The following is a 27,907-nucleotide window of genomic DNA, read 5'->3' on the forward strand; positions in this document are numbered from 1 at the left end:
AATAAATATGGTGTTATGTGGAAATTGATAAGATAAAGATTTATTAAATAATAAAATATATTATTAATGATAACTGCTACCGCACCACCACCGGCATATTATTAGCAATTAAAATCTTTAAGCAGCATCTCTCGCGTGTCAAACATCTGTCAGATCAATACAAGTCACGTCAGATGTGACAAGCAAGTGACGTTGCTTAAGGATTGTTAAAACAACAGACTGAAAAAATATTTTTATGTCTATTTTATTTAAATAAATAAAAAATATAAAAAAAACATTGTTAATTGCTAATGTTTCGGTGGTGGTACGGTAACTGTTATTTTTCCATAAATTGTATTAATAGAGAACATTTTTCTAGCTACAGGTTCAAGGTCAGTCGTAGTAACATTGATATAAAAATCATGATGACTAAATAGGTATATAATAATAAATAAATGTCAGGTTGTTGCATTCGTCATGCATGACCTTGAACCTGTATCTAGAAAAGTACACTATGCTGTAGTTTTTATAAAAAAAGAAAGTCTAAAAAAATCTGGGATCTTTTCTGTAAACGTGTAAACAGTAGCTATTTAATGTAATAAACATAATATAAGTACACCAACTTAATGAATGGCAACCTAGCAACCTACGTACCTATGTAAAATAGTCTTAATGGCAGGAAGAAAAAATAAATTATAATTTGACCTACATTATCATTATTTGTTTTTTTTTTCTAACATTCATAGATAATGCAACAGAATATTAAGCTTACAAGATTTTAATAGAATTCGAAATTTTACAAGAGTACGAACAAGTGCACCATTGATTTTTCATTTGCATGGTTCAAACATAAGGGAGCGGGACAGCACACTGGAATGAACACAGGGGCGAAAGAGATGGAGTGTTTTATTAATAGGGGGTGGATAAAAATGAGGTTACCCCAGAGGCATGCTCCTGTGGAATGTAGCGCGGTCCTTAAGAAATTATAATAAATAAATTAACTTTGTATACGTCAAAGAGTTGATGTAGTGTGAAATATCTATAAGTTTTACTATTTTATAGAGGGATATAGCATGGAATCCATGGGATATAGCAGTTTTCTCATGAATGTAAATTATACTACCTACTGTACTGAATAAGATTTTTGAATTTGACAGCATCAACTATTAATCGCTAATAGGTATACATAATTGGTTTGTATTGTCATGTATGGATTTGAGTACTGTAAATTTTACATAATAAATCATGTTATACCGTTTTTAACGAAAGTAAATAGCATAACAGCTATAGCTTATGGCTCACATTAAGGATTATACTAGACATTTCAAATATAATATTTACATATTATTTACCACTATACAAGTTTTTTTAAGTATCTAAAAACGTAAGTAGAGGGTTTATTTATGCATATATTTATACTAAAACTTCGTAGCCATTAGCCATAATACGAGTTCTATATATTCAGCAGAGTTAACCTTATATTTTTCAATTAAAAAGAGCACTTACGAGGTCGCTTACGTGAGTTTTGCCGACTCGTCAGTTTCGCCTCGTTTTGCCGACCGTACCGCGCTGGGGGGGTGACATTGGTAGGGGATGTTCTGGCGACCAGCAATCTTGATACTTTGCTAATTAATTTACGTGGATTTTTGGTGTTTTCGACGCTATGCAGGTTTATATCGTATACATTTAAATAAAGTGTAAGTAATATTACATTAAAAGGAACAAAATATTTCCAAATATTTTATTCCTTTTAATGTCTGCATTTGCAGAATGTAGTACCCATTTGATTATATTCATCGATTGATATTGATACTACAACTACGTATATTTACTTAATGCTTGACAGGTTTATAAAATTCATTCATTCGTCAATCATTTTTATAACTTCATCATCAATTATAATTATAGATTGTTTACTTACATAATATACTTCTAGGTACCTAACATTTTTAAAAACTACTTATAAAATTTCGGTAAAAAGCTAATCCTAAACAGTGTACATAAACCCCAAAACGAGGCTAAACTAAAACAATAGATTTTACATCAATTTAAAAATGATAAGCATTGAAATACTAAGACCGCAGCTCTAGCGAGGGGTGGGCGAAGTCACCCTGTGCCACGTGCTCCAACCCCCCACACACACAGACACAGACACAAACAAATGTCTAAGTAGACGCTTATGCCTGTCTATATATATAGTTATAGGCGCGAAGTTAGTCTATATATACATAGCTACTCGATGTTCACGACTGAAACCACAATTATTTAGCGGTCGACCGAATTAATTTTTGACACCGTTTTTTTCTTATCTTGGTTTCTGCGGCGTATGCAGTGGAAGTGGTTTGTTAAATTGATCTTTAATTAAACGTAATGATCGCTGGGAAATGTTTTATGGAGTGAATGCAGTCCTTGAGTAGTCATTGAGAGAATTTGATGGATCAATGATCATTGATATAAATATTATAAATATGATTTTTATATGATTATAATAAAATACTCAATAAATTTAGTTTATTTCCAGATCAAATTTAAATGGTGATGGTGACTGGGTTTTATATCTTTAAGTATTGAAAAGCAAGAAAAAATACAATTTAACCATGTTTTAAGGGTTACCATACTTTTTGGACCGGCATTTGGTTTTCTCCGTCTTACCAGCCAGTAATAAACTTAAAAATAATTCCAAATTTGAATGTTACTGATCGGGAGCGCAGCAGACGACACTCGAGGTTCGGAGTAGCGTCTCATTCTACATAGTCGTTACTTTATGTACGAATAAAGCAACCATTTAAACTTGACCCCTCAAACGTCAAACTGATTCCCATCTTTTGCGGGTTACGTTTCCAATGAGCGGGGAGGGAGAGGTCTCCTTACGGCGGTCGCGCCGGCAAAGCTGTACACAAATACATAGAAACACGTACGTATCTTACATAGATAGATAGAGAGGCAGTGCGCGGGGTGGGCAGGGACCGCTAGCAACGTCGGTAAACACGATGATAAATATAATTATGGATAACAGTTTTCAAAAGCAGTTTGCATATTTTTCAAAGATTATTAGTTGTTTAAGTTTGCTGGTATCTTTTTTTGTGGAATAAACATGGTAACGTAATTTTTATATGCCTTCTTAAGTAAATGTAAATATGTGTGTAGCTAATTAATATTAAAATTCGTACCAACTTATAAATTTTTTTAAAAGATTTTTTTAACTTGATTTTTAAAGTATGGTATTTTTTTTTTATTCATACAAAAATGGCCGGTTTTTTAAATCAGTTAGTAACCTTAACGAAACGAGCTCATCTTTTCTGACAACAGTACCCTACCTCAGAGCTTCGGCACAAAATATATACGTACCGTTCACCTACATTTATTTGTGCACCCACACCGACACAGTTTTATAGCCCGTCCACCCTCACAGGCGCACTGTGCACATACACGCTTTACCTCTCACCACTACACAGGCAACTTGGAGTATTTTATTTTACTCTGAGGATAATTTTGCGATTTTTAGCGTCATGGCGACCGACCGTATTTTTTTATTTTCAAATTGTTGTTCGTGAAGTTTCGTTTTTGGCTAGATTCCTTCGTGGCTATTGGCGGTGTGTTTATTTTTAACTTTCAGATGTCATTATAAATTTTACAGGCTTTTTTATTGTAAGTTGTAAGGTATGCATTATAGTATCGAAATTTCTATCAACCATCCCCATACTCCTCTATGTATAGTTAGTTACTTGGCTTGGGCCTATCAATCATTGTTAAGAATGCTTGTAATTATTTACATCATTTAACAACGAGAGGAAACTGAAATATATATTCAGTACAAGTAATATACAACAGCAAAAAAATATTAATTTAAATACGTTTAGCGTTTGGTAAAAATGACCCAAAAAATAACTAAAAATATTTACTCTCTATCTGTATTCTGTACTCCGCGAAGTCTGGGCCTTCCGCGAACTGCTTATGCACTGGATACAATACATATATGTATATTTTTAGGGTTGAATTTTATCAATGAACTATACTAAGTCAGGTTACCCCTCCCACATGACACTAGTAGTGTCATGTGGGAGGGGCATGGCATGCAATACCGTAATACCGGTATTGCGTAATACCGGGATCCCGGTCAAAATCCACGCTTTTTCAATACCGGTATTGAAAGTTAATACCGGTATTGAAGTAATACCGGAATCAGACATTTTTAGGCCATAAATCAAGCGATTAAGATATAGTTAGCCTTGTGCTCCTATATACTATAAAACTGCTCTTGTTTTCAACCGTTACATGCGGTTTTTGGCCTTTGGAAACCTACTTGTTGTCCATGCGTTCTAAAATTTTAACTCTAATACTCAATTCTCGTAAAAAATATTACATAATACAGAATTTGATTGCTTTTTCTTGTTGTATTTTGCCCTATACGACCTTTTAACAAAATATATACCATAAATAACAAGGAAGTCTAATACCGGTATTAATACCGGGATCCCGGTATTGAGTTCTAATACCGGAACTCAATACCGGTATTGAAAATATTACCGGTATTGCATGCCCTATGACACTACACGACATTCGAAACTATACAACATCTGGTAAAAATGAATTCGAAATATTTCAATTCATAGTTTGCATCTATGACATTTAGATAACTTATTCGAGTTACAATAATTTATCGTTTTAGTAGATATCTACTTATACCAATACATAATCCAGCTACGTAGGCATTTTTTTAAATAGTAAGTTGGTATTTCAGAAGTAAATCATAACATAGTACTTAATCAATTATTTCACTCCCTGGTCCCTGGTTGCCCTGACCTTAGACCAATTTACGTTGTTGTCCTATAGACCAATAACGAGGATATTACCCTAATTAACGCCATGACCCTTACTTGCTTGTCATCAGATAATTATGCTGAGCAATTAAAATATTTCAACACGACGAGTGGAGCACAGCTTATCCCTTCCATTTCCAAAAGGGCTAGCACGGGACGCGAGATGCGCACGTCTTAAGAGGTGACACTAGTTTTCCGTCACACTCGCTCTCTAAGCCGCGATATAAGAGAGCGCGACGCAAAAATTTATTCACGTGTCTTGGCGTGCGCGCCCTGCGCCCCGTGCTAGGTCTTCAGTTATACGAAGCCAACCATAACCTATGACGGCTAGGTATTTAATCTAATTAGCTGAATACAAACTTTATGGCTACGTAGGAAAGTCAAAGATATTTTGTATTAGATCTTAGTTTTGATAGCAAGATGCATAATTAACCTATACGGTATTTATCAATCAGACTTTGAAAAATATTCCTCCACTAACTATCTAGGTAGGTTAATAAGCATACCTAGCGTAGTTACTTAAACTCGATCCTCACTTTAAAGCTATTAAACCCACGTTTTGGGCATTATATCTATGTCTATAGCATTAGAAATAGCAACGTCAAGAAGTCGGGAAGTCAAAGTCAAGAATCGTGACGATTCTGGGGCAAAGCTTTTATATATTTCGTCAGAGCTTCGTCAAAGTCTGTGCACTTGCTGACTTGAGCAATCGTTTTTTCTTAGATAACGGTACCAATGTAATATACTACGTCCATTATTTATATTTACAGTTTTAGACAGCTGATTGATCATATATATGGTAAAAGTTAGTTGCAAAAATCTTGAATTCTTGAATAAAATGTGGGTAACTAATAAATACCTATAATATTATGAACGAAACCATTAATTATGTAGGTAACGAATAAATTCGTGTCGTTAGTAGAAAAAAAACAATCCTTATTATGGGGCATATGTTTTAAAAATTACACAGTAAGCAACAAAACAAAAAATAAGATTTTCAATGTTTCAGGGTAAATTTTTTGTCCGCTACCCGTAGGCATGACCTTGTGTAGATATTAAAATTATGTAATAACTTTTTAAATCATTTTTAAATCAATTTGTACCAAAAATACCTAAACAATCAAGATGTATCAATCGCACTACATCTGGAAGTAAGTAGGTATGCAACTGACGCATGCGTGTGAGTGAGATATCCTGTGCGTACGCGACGGTACCCACTACCACTACCTAAGTACGTCTAACTCAGAATAAGGATTCAGATTTGTGATTGGACTCTTGTTATTATTTTTCTAAGGAGGTTCCTAATAAAATATTAATTTCAAATCTTCGTTTCAGCGGTTTTAACTAATTATTGGATTACCTGGGTAAGCTTAATGTATCGTAGGTATTTTGACCCTTGATTAACTAATTTCCACCAAACTAACCTGTCAACAGGGGGCGGCAGCGGCGCCATCATGTGCGGATGCGGCGGCATGGGCGGGTGCGGCGCGTGCGGGTGGAACGGCGACCCCGGCGGCGCGAACCCCGGGCCCGGGAAGTGGCCCTGCTGCGGGGGGCCCGGGGGGAAGCCGCCGCCGGAGCCGGGCCGCGCCGACGGCGACCCGAACGGGCCGGGCGCGGCGTACGGCGGCCCCCCGAACCCCGCCGGGCCGGGGGTCGACGGCGCGGGGGACGCCGCGAACGCCGGGCCGGCTGGCGACCCGGCCGGCGGCGCGAAGGTCGGGAACGGGGAGTCGTTGTTGCTCTTCCATGCCGCCGGCACTCCGCCCCCGGCCTCGTCGAGGGCCGGCACGCGCCGCTGGAGGCCCACCGACATCTGCGGACCAGACACAGTGTGAACATGTGGACAGGGGAACAGGCAAATTGGCTGAGGAAAGGCACTCTAAGGTAGGTAAGCCATATCAAATTGAGAGTATTAGAGAATGGGGTCACCAAACATGTATCAGATCCATACACAAGTTACGTCAGATTTGACAAGCGACCGACGCTGCTGATGGATTGTTTTGCTAATGTGTTCAATACAAAGTCCTTGGTCCATGGTGGTACGTACGGCAGCTGATATGGATATGGCTTACCTACTTTAGGGTGTCTTTCAGCAGAGATGTACTATGCTATCCTGCGAAGATGTGAAAGAAATCCGTTCCCACCAATGCTATGTTATGGACCAATGAATATGATTGGTGGATAATCAAACGAAGCCATAGCATCGTACTGATCGTACCATAGCACATCTCTGGTGGAAAAGCATTGTGGTGGACAAAGCACGAATCTAACCAATAATTCTGCCGTCAATTAAAGCTTGCTTGCACTCAAGCTATACATATACAATAACAATTCATTAACAATCTATCCCCAAGACTTGATACGGCAGCTTACTTTATCGGATACAGTATGCTTGGAGCTTTCAACAAGCTTTTTGGTAGAATTAATTCAGATTCAACAATCGCTAAAGCTTTCCACACTTGGTAGTGGGCCTAATGACCGAATGACCATAATAATTATTGGCCTAGGTATATTTAACTAGACTGGCAGACGTTGGATAGAGATGGAGTTGAGAAATTTGATAGGCACCTACGGCATAGGCAGCAGAATATTTAGTGAAGGCGTTTGGATGACTCTTTTTTAGGGTTCCGTAGCCAAAATGGCAAAAACGGAACCCTTATAGTTTCGTCATGTCCGTCTGTCCGTCTGTCCGTCTGTCACAGCCGATTTACTCGGAAACTATAAGTACTACAGTGATGAAATTTGATGGGAATATGTGTTGTATGAACCGCTACAAAAATATGACACTAAATAGTAAAAAAAAGAATTGGGGGTGGGGCCCCCCATACATGTAACTGAGGGATGAAATTTTTTTTTTCGATGTACATACCCGTGTGGGGTATCAATGGAAAGGTCTTTTAAAATGATATAAAGTTTTCTAAAAAACATTTTTCTTAAAGTGAACGGTTTTTGAGATATCAGCTCTCAAAGTCGTAAAAAGTATGTCCCCCCCCCTCTATTTTTATAACTACGGGGTATAAAATTCTAAAAAAAATAGAGGTGATGCATGCTAATTAACTCTTTCAACGATTTTTGGTTTGATCAAAGTATCTCTTATAGTTTTTGAGATAGGTTGATTTAACTGTAATATTATATTTGCTGCTACGGAACCCTTTGTGCGCGAGCCCGACTCGCACTTGGCCGGTTTTTGAATAATCATGGCCATCCAATACACACGTGGTCCCAGGTGACATAGTGATACTTACACCTCGTCATTCTAAACAACTTTCACTTTAAACTTGAAAACCCTATGTAGGTACCTACCATGTACCTACCTACTTGTATTTGTCTATTGATTCCGAAGAACACTCAATGCAAACGTTTTTTTACTATATTCCTAGATTTAAATAGCGCTAAATGAATGTAGGTCAATGATTTCAAGAGTTTTAGTGCTTTCTCTGGCTGATGCCTATGCGTCTAGGCTCGAATCCCAGATTTAGATAACCTATTTCACCTAGGTAACTACTTATGTCTTGATAAAAATTAACGTATGGTATGAAGACCATATTTTCGCCATTTCTTGACGGGGCCTTTGTGAAATGGTGGTAGTGTGATATTATATTATGACAATGGGCAAATAATAGTAAAATTTTACGTCCAATAAAGAATATTTCATTTCATTTCATAGTTTATAATAACTTGCGTAAGTACTTAACTTACTTTATATTATTATTAAATGCACAATAAAACGTGTACATGGGTGAACTTAATGCAATAATATAGCAGTTTCTTCCAGTTAACCTTTGATGTTGTGGAGAGAGTGATAGGTAGTGCGAGGGACAAGGTAGTGAGTGTAGTGAGAGACTGATGCTTATGCCTGGTGAATAGAGTTCTTTTTCCTTTGAAAACAAATTACGATAAAATGTATGGATGACAGGCTGTCATATACATACTTATTCTGAGTAGCAGAAAAACAATATTGTTTTTATAAGTCTATAAAATATTCGATTGAATTTTTTCTTTCCCAACACTATGTAAGTCAAAATAAAAATGTACAGTCGCAGTCACAATAACTTTACTGGGAAGATTAAAAAGAAGTAACTGAGATTTTGGTAAAATATTTATTACTATTTTTATAAATATTTTAATATATTTATTACCACTTTGGAAAGTACTGTTTGCTCTTTTTTAATATTTTTGTACATGGGATTTAAAATGTGGCCGAATGAATGTAATAATAATAAATACTAAATCCCATTTTATTTGTGGGGAAATACCTACTTTGAACTTTGAAATCACTTCGTTAATGATATTTGCAAATTTTCTTTAAGTTATGATAAATAATTATGTAGATATATGGACTGCACAGTGCACAATCAGACTAATATCTTGGAAGAAGGAAACCTATGTGCTTTAAATGCGATAGCGCGAAGAGGTTAAGACATAATGGCAAATATTAAAACATCAAATAAAAAACAAAAAGAGACTCCACTAGTGACGTTAAGTGATGTATCATCTGTTGGTATCTGTACATTACACAATCTGAACAGTCAGCGATTGACGCTAAATGTAACTGGAAAATTCTTTCAGCACGGTGACATACCTGGTCAAGCACTTATTTTGACACGAACATGATAAACAAGAATCAATTCATCCAAAAATAATCTGCAGTATAATTTTAATTTTGTGTACAATATTGTCCGGTCTACGCTACATTGCAATTTATGATTTGTTTTCATCATTTCAATCAAAATTGGCACAGCTCATTAACCACACAGCCTGTTTAACAAACGTTTAATACCAATAACCTCTTGATAAGCGATGTATTGTCAAAAGCAGTTATCGTTTTTCAGTTTATCAAGAACCGGTTAGGACCGGTTTTAGTGTTCTTCGGTCTGACCATTGTCGGGTGCACTTGACTGAGTGGCGCGACCCGCGGCAAGGATTTAAACCTCACCTAATTCAAATACGACGTTCCCAAACACTACCGAGTTACCGTAGAAGTTAATCCCCTCGTTAACCATGCCAATTTTGTTTCGTGTGTATCACTTGTGTTGGTTGCTTATAATTTTGATACCATTGTGAGTTTTGAGCTTGTTCCTGACAGTTTTCTATGCACCTAATGGCTGTCTAAAATGGTCTTTATGGGCCTTACCATATAAACTTGTACAGTATTTAACAGGTGTTTAGCGCTGTCAAACGCCCACAAAATTTGTCAAATTTCGTTTTAAACCAGTGAAACAGTGTTTAAACTTTATTGTGGTAGTACAGTCTTCTTCTAAGTCTCTGCTACTGTCATGAGAGAAGCTACTTCCAAGTATAAGTAACCATAAGTTATGAGAAGACTCATCGATCATTATGCAGATCTTAAACCTGTTAAAGAGTAACTCTTAACTGGTTTAATTCATCAGGAGTTCTGGCCTTGTCTGTCAGCTTGTCATTGCTTACTGTTGTACGAGTCAAGTAACGTATGTAAGTTACGTATGTTGTGTGGTTAACAATGAATGGGTTTCTATTCACACACTTCTTCCTAAGCAAGATGTGAACTGCAAAGAAAACTACGTCGAAACTTTCTTTAATATCGTTTATTGTCAAAATTCTGTAACTGTATTCGTCGTACAGGTGCACCTTAAACTGGTATATACGCGGTATTTACCTTGTGAGTTATCTTTTTATAAATATCTATACAGAAACCTCAATAATGCTCGCATAACCTCCTGGATGGCAGGTGTAATTTAGATGTTTTTTTGCTCTACCAATAAAAATAATTACTTTTACCATGGAATAAGCAACCCTCTATGAAGTTTACATTTAAGTTAAACAGAGCCTCAGAGCAAATTGTCACGGAAACTTCTAGAATTTTCCTCTTTAATTTCATATTATAATTTCGCCATACAAAAGGACAATTATTGATGTTGTCGAGAAATCCGTACCTAAAAATGAGACAGCATTGCGTGCCAAGACATCGCGTGCTCACTTCTCAGGCCATGAACTTTCGCATTCCGATAACTGGCCGTCTATAATGCAGGTGCATCTTTGCTTTAGCCCGTAAATTGGGTTACTGGTTGTTGTTTGTTCAGGCACTTTTGAATTATACATGTGAAACTTAGAAGCTTTGAAAGTAAATGCGAGTGCTTTGGCAGTTTCAGGCAGGTCTGTTACTCATAGCTTATTGGTATAGCACTAAGTGGTTATAGTAATATCTAGTCTTTCGTTAGTCTGTTTGCCTTCGAGAGTGCCTCACTCCTAGAAGACAAGTACCCAGCTGGTGAATAGCGGCCAGCCCTTCTTCAGTTGCTATACTAAAATTAATACTTGTAGGTTATAGGAACGATAACAAATAGTTCTTGTAGATTAGCAGGCCGAACTTGGACACTTCTTCACCAACTGCCTTTACTACCACCGACTTCTTAAGCAGCATTGCTTATCTGTCAAAAATCTCTCTGATTCATGCAAATTATGTTAGACTATCAGCTTAAGGAATGTTGATGGCTAATATTCCGTGGTGGTAGGATGGTTGATGCCTTGGTGTTCTCCCTTAAAGATCGGCTCTACGGGCGCGAACGTGCAGATGGTAGCCTCATCGTCGTGTTGTGATGCAGTGGCCTAATCAACTGCTCATCTTTAAATGTTAATGATTGGGTATTCTTCAACAATCTAAACCGGACAACTTTCGAGTCTTTGCAAAAGTAGCTGGAGCGAAACCAGAAGCGCAACCGAATTTGAGAGACCTTAGAATCTCTGGGGTGTCATAACAACGACAACATGCCTTTTTGAGTGTGCCATTATAAAAACATTAAGTACTCGTATTTTGCTTTTATTTTAATTAAAGGAGAATAGCATGAAAATATGTTTTAATATTAGATACATTTAAATTAGGTCAATGCAGATCGATTCTTTTATTTTAACAGCAACTGTGCCCAATGAGTTCTACTTCCAGATTGCCCAAGTTCTTCCTTTATTTCCTTTCGTAGTGACAGGGAAGGGGAACATCTTAAATCTAAATTAAGATGATGGCGGCTTGTTCGCAGTCGTTGATAAATCAATCAAAACAAATTGTTCGTCTATATCATCCCTAGTAGAGTTCTCATATCTTTACAACTGGTATGACGATACTGTTGAAAGTTCTTCTCCAACTACGGTGGCAAAGGGGTATAAAAACAAAGTTACGAGTCCCTTTTTTCTCGTTTATCTATTGTTATTTTATTTACCTACTCTCGGGCATCAAGGTAAAAAAGGAAACGCCAAGGTTATACAATACAGTGTCCTTATCCGTCATGGATTGTGTCTTTTGTCATATTCATTGGGTTTTGGGGCCGCACGTCTGTGTTTGTTGAAAACGGCGTGTGTTGAAGTTGGAGCACGTCTTATAAAATGTCAATGATTGCATATTTTCTGTCACTGATTGCATGTATTGCGATGATGTTCGTGATTGTTTCGTCGTTGTTATTTCTGTAAAATTGTGCAATTGTAACATAGGTAGGTAGGTAGATCAAAATTCAAAACATATTTAAGTAGGAAGATGATGACGCGATTTAATTTTAATGTGTAAGGTCAGTTGCATGTTGCATTGCATATAATGGGTGTGTAATCTTTATAATTAACTATATGTATTGACATGTATGTTGATAATTAAGCTGACTGATATATCGATGTGAACGTAATTTCTGCAGAATGTTAATTTATTGAATCATCTTTCTATATGTTAGTTATGAGAGTGACCTTATGACCCATGATGCAACAGCATAAGTAAATATTGGATTATCGGGGTGAAGTCTCAAGTAAATACATAATTGTGCTTTCTGGAGAAAACTTGTGTTAATCTGTTTATTCAGTTAAAGAGTCACCATGACCATATCTAAAGAATTCTGAAATACATTATCAAAATTAAGGAGAGTTCTTGGAGTACTTAGAATTAAACTCTTTTTAACTTTTTTAATAGGTACTGACGATTATTAAATCATTAAGTAGCCAACAGCATTTTTATAAAAGGTAGGTAGGTAGGTGTCTATATAAACAAGTTTGACTCGATGAGCGATCTGAATGTAAACCTGTTCTCATTTCTTCCATTGTTATGTGAAATAATTGGAATATTGTTAATAGGTACTGCTCAGCATTCTTCAAACCATAGACTTGCTAGCTTTCCGTCAGATTCATCATGTATGGATTCGGTTTTCCTGTTGTTGAAGCTTCAAATAGATATTCTATTCTCATCTTTATGATATTTTAAGTCAGTTGGTAAACATATGTTTTCATCCTTGTAGGAATACAAAACTTCGATAATACCTCAACTTAGTTCTTTATTTTCACCCATAGATAGCTCTTTATCAAACATTATGTTGTGCTTATTAGGTGTAACATTTCATTTAAAACCATTTGACATGGGATCAAATGCTAATACCAAACCCCACATTCGACCCTCTGCAACTTACTTATTGATTTAGAATCAAATTCATAATTCCCTCCAAAATCGAGCTTCATAAAAAGGGGTTACGGACGAGAAACGACCTGCCAGTCTGTTAAAAAAAACGAGAATACGAGGGATAGACGACCTCCGTACCTCCGTGGAGCGCGATCAGTGGCGGCCGCCCCACTTGTATGTTAATACTTGGGGGTGATGGGGCGGCCAGCTACCCCGCATTTCGGCACTGACACAACAGAAATAACACTGAGCCCTTTGCTCACTTCACTTACGATGTTCCGGTTGCCCTTCTTCCTCATACGAGCATTTCACGACGTGTTTTATCCATTTAACTATCTATAACTATCCACACACACACAACACTGACACTCAAGTATGAATCCTTAGCACACTCACTGACATCAGTTCGAGATTTGAGTTTTTTTTTCTTAATGCGAGCTGCGTTGTCGCGTGCGGCGTCTGTGCCGGCCGGCGGGACAAAAACAAAGTTTTGGAGATACGAGCAGGTAGCCAGGGACCACGTTGGGCCAGTCAATGATGTTTTTACATTATTTCACTGATTGAATGAGGAAAATCGGGCGTTCCTCTCATGATGATCGCGTCGCGTGGTTCATGGTGGGGTGTCGGAGCTTGGTAGGTACGCGCGGCGTAGCTCGCTCGATCGCACTGGAGCGCGCGCCTTCGCGTTTATTTGCGGGGTCGCGGGGTGTATCGGCGTCCTGTTTTATCGACAACTGTTTGCTTGCTTGTGGCAGCCATTTTACCGACGCATCGCGCGGACAGGTGGCGAAACCGGTTTAGGAGACATTCAACGTTTGTAGCGATGTAGGAATCGAGTATTTTTTATTTTCATGCTCATACAACATACCAAGTTGCTAACTTAGCTGACTTGGTTAGAAATCTTGAGTTTTTAACATTGAGTTTAATGTTTTTAACCACTTAGATTTATTCTACTTATCTACATTTTTTTAAGTTAAATTCATAAATTATTATATAATGTAGGTAGGTAGGTATATCATCATGTTATGAATTGATTGCCTGCCAAATTATTATTTTTATTCTATTATGGTTTTAACGTCTTCCTTGCAAGTAGTGGCATCTATAGATGGATCTAGGAACTTTTATTCAGTTGCTACCTTTCCTTCAAATGTTGGCATAGACCTAGAAAACAATTTTAATCTTAAGTGTACTTGTACTTACACACGGCTGAATGGGCTGAATAAAAATAGTGATGTACCCATGGAAGTAGATTTTTTTTTCTTTTTTTCTACTTCCATGGATGTACTTAGTATAAAATAATAAGTAGGTGATATGCAGACTTAATCATAATATACTGCATTAAGACGCTTGAATATTAATGCAAGATGGTCATACATTAATTCTTTACATTATTAATTTAAACCATTAATTTAATTTAATTTTAACCAGAATATGCGCCTGTGGCTGTAACTGAACGGACAACTGCTACCATGTATACTGAACGGACCTGTCACAAGTGACAGATAAACGTCACCAAATAAATATTGACGTTTCGCTTGCCGTGGAAATGCCGATACGGTGATTTTTCCAATTTTCCATTATTTATTCGAATTTATCACTACAAACGTGTCAATTACTTGCACAATTACAAACTATACCTAATGGTCTCGTTATAAAATGCCTCGGCCTAGGAAAGTAGTCCAAATTAAGCTCGCAAATGACAATGGAACTAGTAGCAGTTCGTCTAGTTCAGAGTGTGTTGAATCCCGTGCTTTTAAAATACTTTCCATATGGAAAACTGGCGTAGGAGTCGCCTGCTTCATCATAGCAGTCTATGTCGGCACTTTGGGGTACTTAGAGACACGCGTTAACACTCCATTTGATGATGAAAAGGTATGTATAATTCCTAAGATTTAAAACTTTTATTTGGTAAGTTTTTCTAAATTTCTGTGTTTTTCGCTGGCTTATTACAGTTTTTGCTTGAAATTACAGTTTATACAGCTTACAGCTTTATCTTATGTACCTCAGCCTTTACATTATCGCTTTTGTTTATCACATAGACCTCTTCCACTGCTCGCTGAGTGAATTCACATGTACGGCATTATATGTAATTTGTTATTTATAATTTAAAGTTTGTTATGTTTTAATTGTTATTAGGGTATGTTCTAAGTTGTAACTTAAATTGTTAATATTATTTATCTACACTACTGTATTGGTTTAGCTGTAAGAGTAGTGTAGTTATGGTTTTAATAAATAAATAAAAAACTTCTACACAGCTGTTTAACCATTTAGAGCTTATACTTAGTTTGCCCAAGTTGCACTTCCTGATTGCTACCAGCCTATTTTATTATTTAATAAGTTTCACAGTCTAAAAGTGAGCATCCACCTTTCAGCATTGTACCTATGCAACAGATGAATAACATCTATTATTGTTTGTATAGAAATTCATAAAAGTGCATCCACTTCATCGGCATTCCTAACATTTCCTGATGTTTCACCATGCATTTGACATACATGACAATCTGTACTCAGCAATTTGATGCAGTTCATACAATACCAATAGGTGGATGCATATCTTTAAACAATACCATTTATTATATTAATTCTCCATTTGTCCACCAGATCATAGGACCGACAGACTCAGGCATATATGTGCCGGAGAGGTATTGGGGTTCGTACCGACCTGGGAACTACTTTGGAATGAAGACGAGAGATCCTCGCTCACCGGTCATGGGGCTCATGTGGTACGAACCCACTACAGGACACAAAGGGATCAGGTATGGCAATTTATTTATTTATTTAATACTTTATTGCACAAATATAACATAAGTGTACAAAAGGTGGACGTAATGCTAAAAACATTTTCTATCAGCTAACCTACAGTCCAATTATAAAGTCGTAAAAATGAAAGTGTATCCTAACTAATTGTTCAAGATCTATTTAATCCGTCTGTTATATTTATTAACCCTAGAGTGCTCGCGCTATGAGCATTTTGCCGCCCTCCGCAATAAATGTCTTTTATTTCGTGAACTATGCACTCGTCAAGGCCAAGCGTCTATGTAGCTGCCCTCGCGTTCCTCTCCTACGTGTTACGTTAATTTGGAGACATTCAGTGCACAGGTTACCGCACGACAAGAGAATTAAAGTGAGTGTGTCGCACGGGGCGGCAAAATGCTCACTGCGCGAGCACTCGCGTCAGTAAAAATTAAGTTATATTTTTTTATTATTATTGAAATATTTTAAGTTTTTCACTATATTTAGGTAATATTAAACTAAATATCATGTAAGGTATGCATATATTTCAGTTTACATTGGATTTATGATTAAAAAATAGTTGTTTACTAACGAGTTAATATTACGACGAATTTACCTGAAATAAATAGCTCTGCCTATGAATACACCACATATAACAAAAAAAACTTACATATGGACAATACATAAGTGATTTTTCTTAGTCTTGTGGTACAAATCTCCCGTTTTGTACCGCCGGAGCAACAAAAAACACCCTAAAGAAGAGAGAATACATGCGTATAACTATCTCCATATAAGAAAAATATCAGGTCAAAAAAGGGTGCAATACATGAAGAAAGTTACTGTGCAACGAACTTTGTGTGTTCATGTTTCAGGACTGTGTTGCTGAAATAAATGCAGTAGATTGCGATAACAACTAAATTTCGTTATAATTTTGAGATTTGTTGATTTTGTGTGGCTTAAGACAAATATGTTCCTAAAAGTTCAGAAATTTTCCCAAAGCATGAACGATAGCACATATAATGAACAATTAATATATAAAATTTATAAATATTACTTTTTCTAATACCGTATGTTACATTTTATTCAAATTATAAGCATTTATAAGTTTTCGTAATTATTAATTATCCAAAAAATACACTTTAATATGAGCGGCAAAATGCCGCCACGCGAGCACTCGTGTCACAAAAAAAGGCGCGACTACTCTAGGGTTAAAGGACAAATCTGGATTTTTAAATCCATAATCAATCAGTATTTTATTTTTTAAATGTATGTAAAAGTAAGTAAATAACTAATGATCATAAAAAGTCTTAGCAACATTGCACTCTTTGATGTCAGGACTTAATAGTTTGACTGTTTGACCATTTCAAAAAAATAATAACTTCTGTTTGAAACTGTTTTCCTAAAACTGCCATGTTTTACACCCTCTTCATGATAATTCAAATTTCTAGAATCTACCTCCCAATACCCATTATCCAGTCTTCGTCTCCGAGATTTATATTATTTTAACCATGTAGTAGCTCTGCTGCTGCACACAACTATCGCACGTAGTATTTAGCGCCCTCTAGTGTATAACTCCGAAACTAAAAGTTTCGTCACACCGGAGCGCCCCGCCCCGCGGCTCCCCCTGCCGGCAGCCTCATTCTGTTCTGTGCGCGCACGGCGCACGCACGTAGTCTGGAGGGACTAGACCGAATAATTTGAAATAAATCATATTTAAGTAATAGTGCTACCTTAATATAGTAGGCAGTTAAAAGTGTAAGTGAAGTTTTTTTGTTAATAATGCCGAAACGCAAGAAAAATCATAAGGAATCAAAGGAAGAACGTTGGAGGCGGAAATTACAAAAATATGAAGGTAGATTGGAACACAGAATACGTAGCACAGTAACAGCGGTGGTGTATCCCACTGATGACGAAGATATTCAAGTTCAAGGTTAGTAATTTGAGGTTAACTTAGTGCACATGGCACAGAAAAAATTGTTTTTGTTTTTTTCTTTAGGTAGTATCTACCTAGCAATACTTTACCTCGGAATTATAATACCCAGCAAGGCTTTATTACGCCATTTATTGTAAGTTCCCGCATTAACACCCAGTTTCATTTGCATATTGCATTTGTTGGTTGATGGTTACTATGTAACCTTTATTATTCTTTTATTTATTAGCTGTATGATGGTTTCAGATATATTACCTGAATCATCGCAATACCCCGTAGACAATCCGGTGGAAAATCCAATCGAATCTCAATCAGTGGAAGGCTCACAAACAGAAATTCCGCAGTTACCGCCCCCGTCCTCCGGGGAACCTAACAGTGGATCCCAACCAGTAGAAACCCAGATATTAGAAAACGGGATCACAACGGAAATCGGACCGGAACAAAACAATAATAATGAGGATTTGTTTGATACTGAATTACTCAACATCTTGGGGGACTTTGAAGTAACATCAGAAGAATGGGGTGACGATCTTCAAGAAGGCGTAAGCAAGAGATTTCAACAAATTTTACAAGAAGGCCTTAAAAAAGAGGTGAAAGAGGAACTTAACAAGAAGTACTTGTTTCCAAAGAATACACCTTTTTGTAAGGCGCCAACTCTAAACCCGGAGATTAATACTATGCAGGCCATGACTGAATCCTTTAAGCAAAGAGACAAACACATGATGTCTAAGCAAAATCAACTCGGAAAAGCATTATCCGTGTTAGGAGGGGCACTAACTGCTGTTTTGAAAAAAAACCCAAACATTTCAGATGTGGTTCGTATTCTTAATGATTGCGGCAAACTTATCGCCGATTCACATTATATGGAGACATATACTCGCCGATCAATGGTTATACCATTGTTAGATAAATCACTTGTCGAACCGTTTAAAGAGAGGAAACGGGACCAATTTTTATTTGGTGATAACTTAATGGACATTGTAAAGGGTTCTACCTTTTTTGGCATAAGATTTTTTTGCCTAATCTCGTATTGCATAGTAACGTTTGGTCAAAGTCTCGTTACGCCGAAAATCGTATGGCATAAATCTCGTTTAGTAAAAAGTTATTTCGCATAACATTGTTTAGCCTAATAATGGTATGGCCAAATCTTGAATAGCCTAATAATGCTATGGCATAGGTTTATACAAAGTAATAATATTCGTTTGGCTTTAACTTTGACGGAGCGTCTCCTACATAGCGCAAACTGGTGCCTTGTATTGTTTCCGCTGTTTGGAAAACGCTCCGCTCCGCTTCGCTGCGCTCCGCTTTGGTTTTGATGAACATGTGCACCTAACACGCTCCTCCTCGCTTTGCTCGTCGTCGCACCTATTTTTAGGTTTCGATCTCATGGGGTTTGTAATAATTATATTGGTCGTTAACTTTCGATTTTTTGATCATACAATATCGTGATTTTCGGGATGTAGGAGAAAGATACCACAATTTGTACATTTACTACATACTTAATATATTATTTATTAAGTTAACATTAGGAGAAACAAGATCATACATAGGTATAGACGAACATAAATTTGAGCAAACGAAACTTAGGTGTTTAAAGATTGTGCCTAAAGAGTTTTAGACGAAACGAGCCTTATGCCACATAAGTCTTGGCAAAGTGATGGTTCGGCCAAAAAAGTTTAGACCATACGAGTTATGCGAAATGAGTTTTGGTCAATAAAGATTATGCCAGATGAGCGGAACCCCATTGTAAAGACGTCCAATACTATGAAGAAGACAGGCACTATGATTCAATCACAAAATACCCCCTCAACGAGTGGTTTAAACTTCCAAGGACCACCATTGCGGGGCCGTCAGCGCTATTACCAGTCTACTCCATACACAAGGTAATATTTACCTAAATGATGTAAATACTTCTATAATAATCATGTTTACGATATTCGTAGCACATACATTATATGTACAAATATTATCATTTCAGGACTAGGGTGCAGCGGGGCCAGCACATGAACAGTGGACGGCGCCGGGGACATCCTCTGCCAGCGCAATTACCGCAAACACGGCGCCCGCTGCAACCGCCGCCGCCGCCACTGCGGCGCCAACAGGCTCAAGCGATGACGACGCGTTACCGCTCGCAGAACGAGCATGTGCGACGTTAAACCCCCACGAGCAGGTACATGCTGGACGCTTAAAGCATTTTGTTAATAAGTGGAAAACCATTACAAATGATGAATTTATTTTATCCACCATATCAGGCTATATCATTCCGCTTTTAGAGAAACCGAATCAACCATTAAACTACCGACCTTATAAGAAATTTACCAGCCAAGAATACATCGACCTAGACAGGGAAATATCCCATTTATTGAATATAGGAGCTATTGAAATATGTAACCCCGTGACTGATCAGTTTATCTCTGATATCTTTTTGATACCAAAAAGCGATGGAAGCCGCCGATTTATACTTAATCTTAAAAAATTTAATCAGTTTGTTCAAGTAAAGCACTTTAAAATGGAAGATATCAGAACGGCTATAAAACTAGTTAAAGAGGATGATTATATGTGTAATATCGATTTAAAAGAAGCATATTTATTACAACCAATACACGAAGACAGCCAAAAATATTTAAGATTTTATTACAATAATTTTCTGTTTCAATTTAAAGCATTACCTTTCGGATTATGTTCAGCTCCTTTCATATTTACTAAAATTCTTCAGCCAGTGTTTACATACTTGAGGTCACGTGGTTTAAGGTCGACTAGGTTTCTTGACGACGCCTTGTGTATAGGGAGTTCAAAAGAGAGCTGTTTGTATAACACTAAACAAACAATAGCATGCCTGGAAAACCTTGGATTTATAATCAATTACAAAAAAAGTATATTAATTCCTCAGAAATCTTGTAGATATCTTGGCTTTATTATAAATTCAGAACAAATGACTTTAGAACTCCCTGAAGAAAAGCGACAAAAAATATATGGTTGTGTTTTAGATATGCTTAGCCAAAAAGTCATAAAAATTAGAGAATTAGCCCGATTTCTTGGATCTCTCACCGCAGCTTGCCCGGCATTAACCTATGGATGGTCTCATACAAAATCATTAGAAAGGGCTAAATATTTAGCTCTTCTAAAGAATGATGACTGTTATGAGAAAAACATGACACTTCCATCCTACATAAAAAGTGATTTAATATGGTGGAAAAATAATATTTTGACCGCAAAAAGATCTATAAAACCAAACAATTTTGTTTTAGAGATATTTACAGACTCTTCAACTACCGGTTGGGGTGCGGCATGCGGCGGTGAGAGAACTGGAGGTCAGTGGACACAGGTTGAGAGAGACAACCACATAAATTACCTAGAACTACTGGCGGTCTTTTTCGGCTTAAAATCTTTCGCAAAAAATTTTACTTGTTGTGATATATTGCTTCGTGTAGATAATACTACAGCTATCTCATATGTCAATAGAATGGGAGGAGTTCAGTTTGAACACCTCAATTCGGTTGCCAAAAATATTTGGGACTGGTGTGAGGAAAAGCATATCTTTATTTTTGCAAGCTACATTAAGTCATCATTAAACGTAGAAGCTGACTCGGAATCCAGAAGAATTAATCTAGACACAGAGTGGGAATTAAATACTATCGAATATCTTAGTATCGTGCGGAGATTTGGAAATCCCGAAATTGATCTTTTCGCATCTCGAGTTAACGCAAAATGTTCCAAGTATATATCTTGGAAAAGAGACCCATCTGCCTACGATATCGATGCTTTCACAGTTAACTGGAACCATTTTTTCTTCTACGCCTTTCCTCCTTTCTCTTTAATTTTAAAGGTGCTTAATAAGATAATAGCCGACAAAGCAACAGGTATAATAGTAGTTCCAAATTGGCCCTCTCAACCTTGGTATCCACTCTTCAGATCATTATGTATTGACGAAGTAATTATATTAAAACCGGATAAAAATCTCCTTTCATCATCATTCAGGTCGACACACCCGCTACATGCCCACCTTTCCTTGGCAGCGAGCATATTATGCGGGAAGCATTTATCAGACAAGGAGTACCGGAAACGGCGTTAGACGTCATGATCTCTTCTATAACATCAAGTACCAAAGCTCAATATACTTCTAGTTGGAAATTATGGTGGAAGTACTGTCACGAAAAAGCTTTTGATTTTTATAATGCTAATGTAAATAACATTCTTGATTTTTTATCTAACTGTTATCGTTTAGGATCATCTTATGGGACGCTAAATTCTCACCGTTCTGCTATAGCATTAATTAACACCAATAAGGTTTCTGAAGACGAAAGATTAAAAAGATTTTTTAGGGGTATATTTAAATTAAGACCTACATTTCCAAAATATAACGTTACTTGGAATCCTAACATCGTGCTAGATTACCTAAGCGGATTGTGTAACGAAACAATTAACTTAGAACTTCTCACTAAAAAGACTGTAATGCTATTAGCATTAGCCTCAGGGCAAAGAATACAGACTTTGTCATTAGTAAAAACTCATAATATTAAGGTATATAGTGATAAGATAATAATAATAATTGATGATTTAGTTAAGACATCGGGGATTGGTCGTGCCCAGCCTGTTTTGAATTTGCCATTTTTTGTACAAAACCCTAACATATGCCCAGCAACCACCTTACAAGCTTATTTAAATAGGACCGCAGACCATAGAACTGGTAACAAAGTATTATTTACTTATAAGAAACCATTTAGACCAGCATCGACACAAACTATCGGCCGATGGCTAAAGGAGACGCTGTCGGCAAGCGGTATAGACACTACAATATTCAGTGCCCATAGCACTCGGCATGCAGCCACTTCATCTGCAGCTCGAGCAGGTGTTAGCTTTGATATAATTCGTAAATCAGCAGGCTGGACCGAACATTCTTCAATTTTTTGCCAATTTTTATAATAGGCCTATTGTTGATTCTGATTCTAACTTGTTGAGTAACAGTCAATTTGTTGAGCAATCATAAGTAAATAAAAATACATATTTTTCAATATTCATCATGACTTTTTATTTTATTTAGCAACATTGTTAATATTTAAATACTCCAAACATCTACATGGTTAAAATAATATAAATCTCGGAGACGAAGACTGGATAATTGAAAGATCAAACGAACTTACCTGAAGTGAAGTTCGATCACAATTATCCTGTCTTCGTCGAAGAGATTTAAGGTCCCTCCCTTCCCATTATATAGTTCCCTTTACAGTACAATGTTGCTGGATCCTCTAAAAAGAATGAGGCTGCCGGCAGGGGGAGCCGCGGGGCGGGGCGCTCCGGTGTGACGAAACTTTTAGTTTCGGAGTTATACACTAGAGGGCGCTAAATACTACGTGCGATAGTTGTGTGCAGCAGCAGAGCTACTACATGGTTAAAATAATATAAATCTCTTCGACGAAGACAGGATAATTGTGATCGAACTTCACTTCAGGTAAGTTCGTTTGATCTTTCAATTACCTAGAATGTAGAAGTGTATGTAAAAAATCGTGGTTTCTGGCTTCTTTAGTTAAATTGCAGAACCTAAACTAGGTGCCCTGAGATGCAAACATCACATTGTGCTCAATTGCAATTGAGCTATGACCATTCCAACATCTGCTCTATCTGTAAAGCTTAAATCAAATAATAATAATTAATAATAATATAATCAGAACCTATCCTGATAAACTTGGAGAGTCTAACAAATATATGATTTATATTATTTCTGATAACACATTATAGATAGGTAGATAAAGCGTTATTTGTTCTACTTACATACAAAACAAATCACTATGATTACAGAAGAAGATACCAAAATTGTTCAGAATCACCCCACCATGAGTCACACCTTTTCTGAGTGTTTAGTAGGATTTTGCAATTTTTGAAATCGAAAAAAGTTTATTTTTCTCATGTCATCTACGTACGTTTTATGTCAAAAGTAAAGTAAAGGAGGCTACTCCACTTATACAAATCCTCCTTCCCAGACACTGGTGCGACCAAGCGGACAACCTGGCCTCCTACGGCTGGGTGAGACATGACGGGGTGCACTTCGGGGAGCAAGTCATTGAAGACAGCCCGCACACGCTCACCACTTCCTTCATCAAGACGTTGGGAGGGGAGTATGGGGGGCACTGGACCGCCAGGATAGATGTGAAGAGCGAGGTATGTAACATAGAGATAAAGAAATGTTTGTTTGACACACTGACAACAACAAAAAAAAATACAAAACAAAAACGGTTGTCTGGAAGAGATTGCTTTTAGCGATAAGACCGCCATTTGTGCATTAAGTTAGATTTCAGTTTTTTATGGTGTGCAAATAACGATTATTGTATTGTATTGTATTGTAAAATCAACAGAATACAGTCAATAATATAATGCAATCAAAGATATACACAACTGGCTGTTGTCCAGAGCGTGAAAAACGCACCAGCTCAGCATGTGCTATAACGTGTGAAGATGGAGAAGTAATGTGAATGTGGAAATGGCAGCAGTTATACAGTTGTATTGTATATAAGTAAGAGAACTCCTACCTAAGTTTGACAGACCTATGAATATTGTTTTTTTACAACATATAATCTTATTTTTGAATTGTCTTTTACCATAGTAAACATAAAACACAGATAAATGTGTTTTTTTTTTCCTTTATTTGGCCTGGCAGTTCTTATCACTATATCCATCCATATTTCCAGGGCAACGCGTCACACCCCTTCACGCTGATCTGGTACGCCGCCCTGGACGAGTCGCTGGGGCCGGCGGCGCCGCACAGCCGGCTGTGGATGGAGGGCGGCGCGCTGATGGGGCACACTCCTCAGCTCAACAACTTCCGCATGACGCTCGTGCCTAAAGGTAAGCTCTTAGGGAGTTATGCAAGCCTGGTACTTTTTGGGTGCTACTGTTAAGTAAGTTGAGCTTGTAAACTCCTTCATTCTTTTGCAAACCTGGTACTTTCAATATCTGTTGTACAATATTTGCTGTTTTATCGATCGTTTTCTATTGTCAGATGGTAAGGAAGCGTTAATTATAGTGTACCAGAAGGTAAGCTCCTTGATTCTCCTGCATTCCTGGTACTTTTTAACAGCGGTTTCAGTAAGAGCAATGTTAATTATACATGGATTCCTCCAAGAACACTATCAAATGGATGGATAGCATCAGCAACCTTCACGCTGATCTGGTATGCCGCCCTGGACGAGTCGCTGGGCGCGGCGGCGCCGCACAGCCGGCTGTGGATGGAGGGCGGCGCGCTGATGGGGCACACTCCTCAGCTCAACAACTTCCGCATGACGCTCGTGCCTAAAGGTAAGCTGAAGTGAGCTCTTGGGCAGCTCTGGGCGCCTGGTACTTCTTGAGTTCAACTGTTCAATTCAAATGTGAATCAAGTAAGTTGGACTATCTAAGCTTCTTCTGCAAACCTCTCAAGGAGTTATGTGCGCCTGGTAGTTTAAGCGACAGTGTGGAAGTTTCGCCGCTGGTTTTGAATAATCTGTGCTGTGCGGTATAAGCTCCTTCATTCTTCTGCAAACCTGGTACTTCAATACCTAACGCAGAACGTTTTGCTGTTTTTATTGATCGTTTTCTGCTGTCAGCTAGCTGGTTAGTAGTCAAGCTCCTGGATTCTCCTGCATTCCTGGTACTTTCACCCTCCGAACGTTCTATTTAAGGAGGTTTAAAACAACTGTTAGATGTCTTTACTCTTCCAAAAAAATGCCAAGTACTTTTAAACCACAATAAAATCACGGGTTCGTTATCGACAGGCAAGCTGGTCCACACATCCTACTCGGAGGCCAACGCGGCTGGTCTGCACGTGCTGAAGGAGAAGGTGTATTCTCTGCTGCGCGTGGAGCGGCACCCTGAGCTGGGGAGGCATGCTGTGCTGGCTCCCGACCACGAGCTGAAGGATCATGTGAGTGGAATCTACGTACATAGTAATTTATATCTGAGGCCACTAGCTTTTCGGTTTATACACTTATTAGCAATGAAAAAGTTTCAGTGACATATGAAACGTCATACGTTGTGTTGGGGCCACCAACCAGTAGGTCAGCGTAGTGGACTAGGCCTTAAACCCTAGGAGCCCCACCAGTAGGGGGGTGATGATGATGATGAAACGTCAACGGCAGGTGGAACTTTTTATATCCACGGGAGTGTATTTGTACTCACTTGATAGGTCGCGAGCTGTATCGCCGGTTTTTTTAATGAGTGCAATGTCTATAGGCCTTCACCATGATCAAATCCGCATGCCGTTAAAAACCGACTTAGTGTCAGGCTCCTAGTTTTTGGCTTCTGGGAAATCGTAACTTTTCTTCAATTAGAATCAGTAACCTCTGCGTTTATTCCGTAGTGTTCCGTATGTAAATATCCATAACCACGCTTTTTTCCCACAGGAAAAAGACGTAAACTTCGTCGCCATCCAACTCCTAGTGAATACCCCTTTCACTCTAGACGTAGTCTACACTACGGAAGACCTGCCCACGCCGCCGCTGAAGGGAGATAGCTACACGGAGGCGTTGGAGGAAAAGAGACGGACGTTCGATGAACAGTTTGAGGAGACTTTCAAACTTGCTGAGAAAGGGTAAATTACTATTTATTATTTCTGTGAAAAGTCACTGATGTCTATAGGTACGTCTAATAAGGGTTTGGTAGTTTGTCGAAAGCTGTAAAAGTGTACGTTTTCTCGCATACAAAGTGGCGCCTCTAGCGGAAAATATAATGAAACTTTTGACTGTAATGTATGACCGAAGAAAACTATTAATTACAAAACCCATACTGAAAGTAATTGCCTAATCAGCGCAGACATAGTAGGTGAAATGTTCCCCCTCATTATAAAACGGAACGGAAAAAGGATAGACCAATTTTAATAAAATTTGACTATAGTAAGCCGACATCTGGAGTAACTCATGGGCTACTTTCAAACCCGATTCCACGGCGACACCTAGGACACTAATGTAGGACACCTAGATATTTATACATATTCAGAATAACCCCCTGAGTCACCCCTTTTCGGCTTAGTATACTCTTTTTACAACACACTGTATAACAAACAACTCCTTTTCAACAGCTACTCACAAGAAAACATCTCCATAGCCCGTGCGGCATTCTCCAACTGTCTCGGCGGCGTCGGCTACTTCTACGGCGCGGGGCGCGTGCAGAGCTCCTACACTAAGGAGCCGGTGCCTTACTGGAAGGCACCGCTTTACACCGCCGTGCCTAGCCGGTGAGTGAAGGAGTGAGTGAGTGAACGAAATTGGTTAGAGCGAGGAGAATAGCCGGTTTATGAGCGATAAGGAGCTAATAAATGAAACTGCCGCTATTGCTCCCTACACGGAATATTTACTGACGAACGCGCATTAAACCAGTTTATCGATGCTGCTGGATAGACAGAAATAAGTGAGAAGTGTATGAAGTAAAGTAAAGTAAAGTAAAGTAATTCTTTATTTCCATACCAAATTACACTAAGTACATACAAAGTTAAATACACAACAAACTGGTATAGAAAAAGGTATTCAGCTCAGCTTTACATGCTGCAGCAAAATATTTTTTACTGAGCGCTGATATTCTGCTGAACCCTAACTAGAAACTAATATTTAGCGTAAACTAAAATTCTAAAATTACGTAAGTATACAATATAAAAGTTCACACTCTTATTTAACAATGATAATAATGTTAACAATATAATTATATAGACACGAATACATATTAATACACAATAGTAGATATATATATATTCAAAAATAATAAGTAATTAAAATAAAAACTATATAGGTATTCATGTTATAATAATATTCTAAGGGGTTGGAACATCATATTAGGATAATAAGCCTTTAAGGCGATAATTTTTGTAAATCTAAAAGGTATTTTTTTAATTTTAAACTAAACGTTGCTTTACTTTTGCATTCTCTAATAGGTGGAGGTAAATCATTCCATATTTTGGACGCCCTATAGCAAAAACTCGCTTTATAACCAGCTGATTGATGTTTGGGAATGATGAGGAGATGCGCGGATGCCCTTGTATCATATTTATTTACTGCAGAAGACCACTTCAGTTTATCATAC

At 37.6% G+C, this 27,907-nt stretch overlaps 3 protein-coding genes across 7 annotated transcripts in view; 2 read left to right on the top strand and 1 right to left on the bottom strand.

Annotated features, from left to right (window-relative positions):
• Nucleotides 1-13,877, bottom strand: part of LOC105392613 (LIM domain-binding protein 2) — a 29,793-nt gene extending 15,916 nt beyond the window's left edge. The window contains exons 1-2 of one of the 4 annotated variants that reach the window (XM_048629908.1): nucleotides 13,476-13,877; nucleotides 6,224-6,615 (exon numbers count right to left, since the gene is read on the bottom strand). In XM_048629908.1, coding sequence (XP_048485865.1) covers nucleotides 6,224-6,615; nucleotides 13,476-13,502 — 419 coding nt within the window. In that variant the 5' untranslated portion in view covers nucleotides 13,503-13,877. The other 3 variants (XM_048629907.1, XM_038110592.2, XM_038110594.2) reach the window with 3 other exon arrangements.
• Nucleotides 13,878-14,713: 836 nt separating this feature from the next.
• Nucleotides 14,714-27,907, top strand: part of LOC105395184 (mannosyl-oligosaccharide glucosidase) — a 50,807-nt gene continuing 37,613 nt past the window's right edge. The window contains exons 1-7 of one of the 2 annotated variants that reach the window (XM_048629905.1): nucleotides 14,714-15,075; nucleotides 15,805-15,959; nucleotides 23,845-24,022; nucleotides 24,550-24,706; nucleotides 25,612-25,760; nucleotides 26,239-26,426; nucleotides 26,913-27,068. In XM_048629905.1, coding sequence (XP_048485862.1) covers nucleotides 14,860-15,075; nucleotides 15,805-15,959; nucleotides 23,845-24,022; nucleotides 24,550-24,706; nucleotides 25,612-25,760; nucleotides 26,239-26,426; nucleotides 26,913-27,068 — 1,199 coding nt within the window. In that variant the 5' untranslated portion in view covers nucleotides 14,714-14,859. The remainder of the gene's footprint in view (nucleotides 15,076-15,804; nucleotides 15,960-23,844; nucleotides 24,023-24,549; nucleotides 24,707-25,611; nucleotides 25,761-26,238; nucleotides 26,427-26,912; nucleotides 27,069-27,907) is intronic. The other variant, XM_048629904.1, reaches the window with a different exon arrangement.
• On the top strand, nucleotides 17,517-19,753 carry LOC125490500. Its single transcript, XM_048629910.1, has 3 exons — nucleotides 17,517-17,866; nucleotides 18,113-18,852; nucleotides 19,619-19,753. The coding sequence occupies exons 1-3, from the start codon at nucleotides 17,716-17,718 to the stop codon at nucleotides 19,751-19,753; spliced, it is 1,026 nt and encodes a 341-aa protein (XP_048485867.1). The 5' UTR covers nucleotides 17,517-17,715.

Source organism: Plutella xylostella, chromosome 24, assembly GCF_932276165.1.
Source record: "Plutella xylostella chromosome 24, ilPluXylo3.1, whole genome shotgun sequence".
In the NCBI taxonomy this organism is placed as follows: Eukaryota; Metazoa; Arthropoda; class Insecta; order Lepidoptera; family Plutellidae; genus Plutella; species Plutella xylostella.

Excerpts from the sequence above, each read along its gene's own strand:
- LOC125490500 (XM_048629910.1), top strand. The coding sequence starts at position 17,716 with ATGCCGAAACGCAAGAAAAATCATAAGGAATCAAAGGAAGAACGTTGG. Across the intron at positions 17,867-18,112 it reads CGAAGATATTCAAGTTCAAG|ATATATTACCTGAATCATCG; the intron begins GTTAGTAATTTG and ends TGATGGTTTCAG. Across the intron at positions 18,853-19,618 it reads ACTTAATGGACATTGTAAAG|ACGTCCAATACTATGAAGAA; the intron begins GGTTCTACCTTT and ends CCCATTGTAAAG.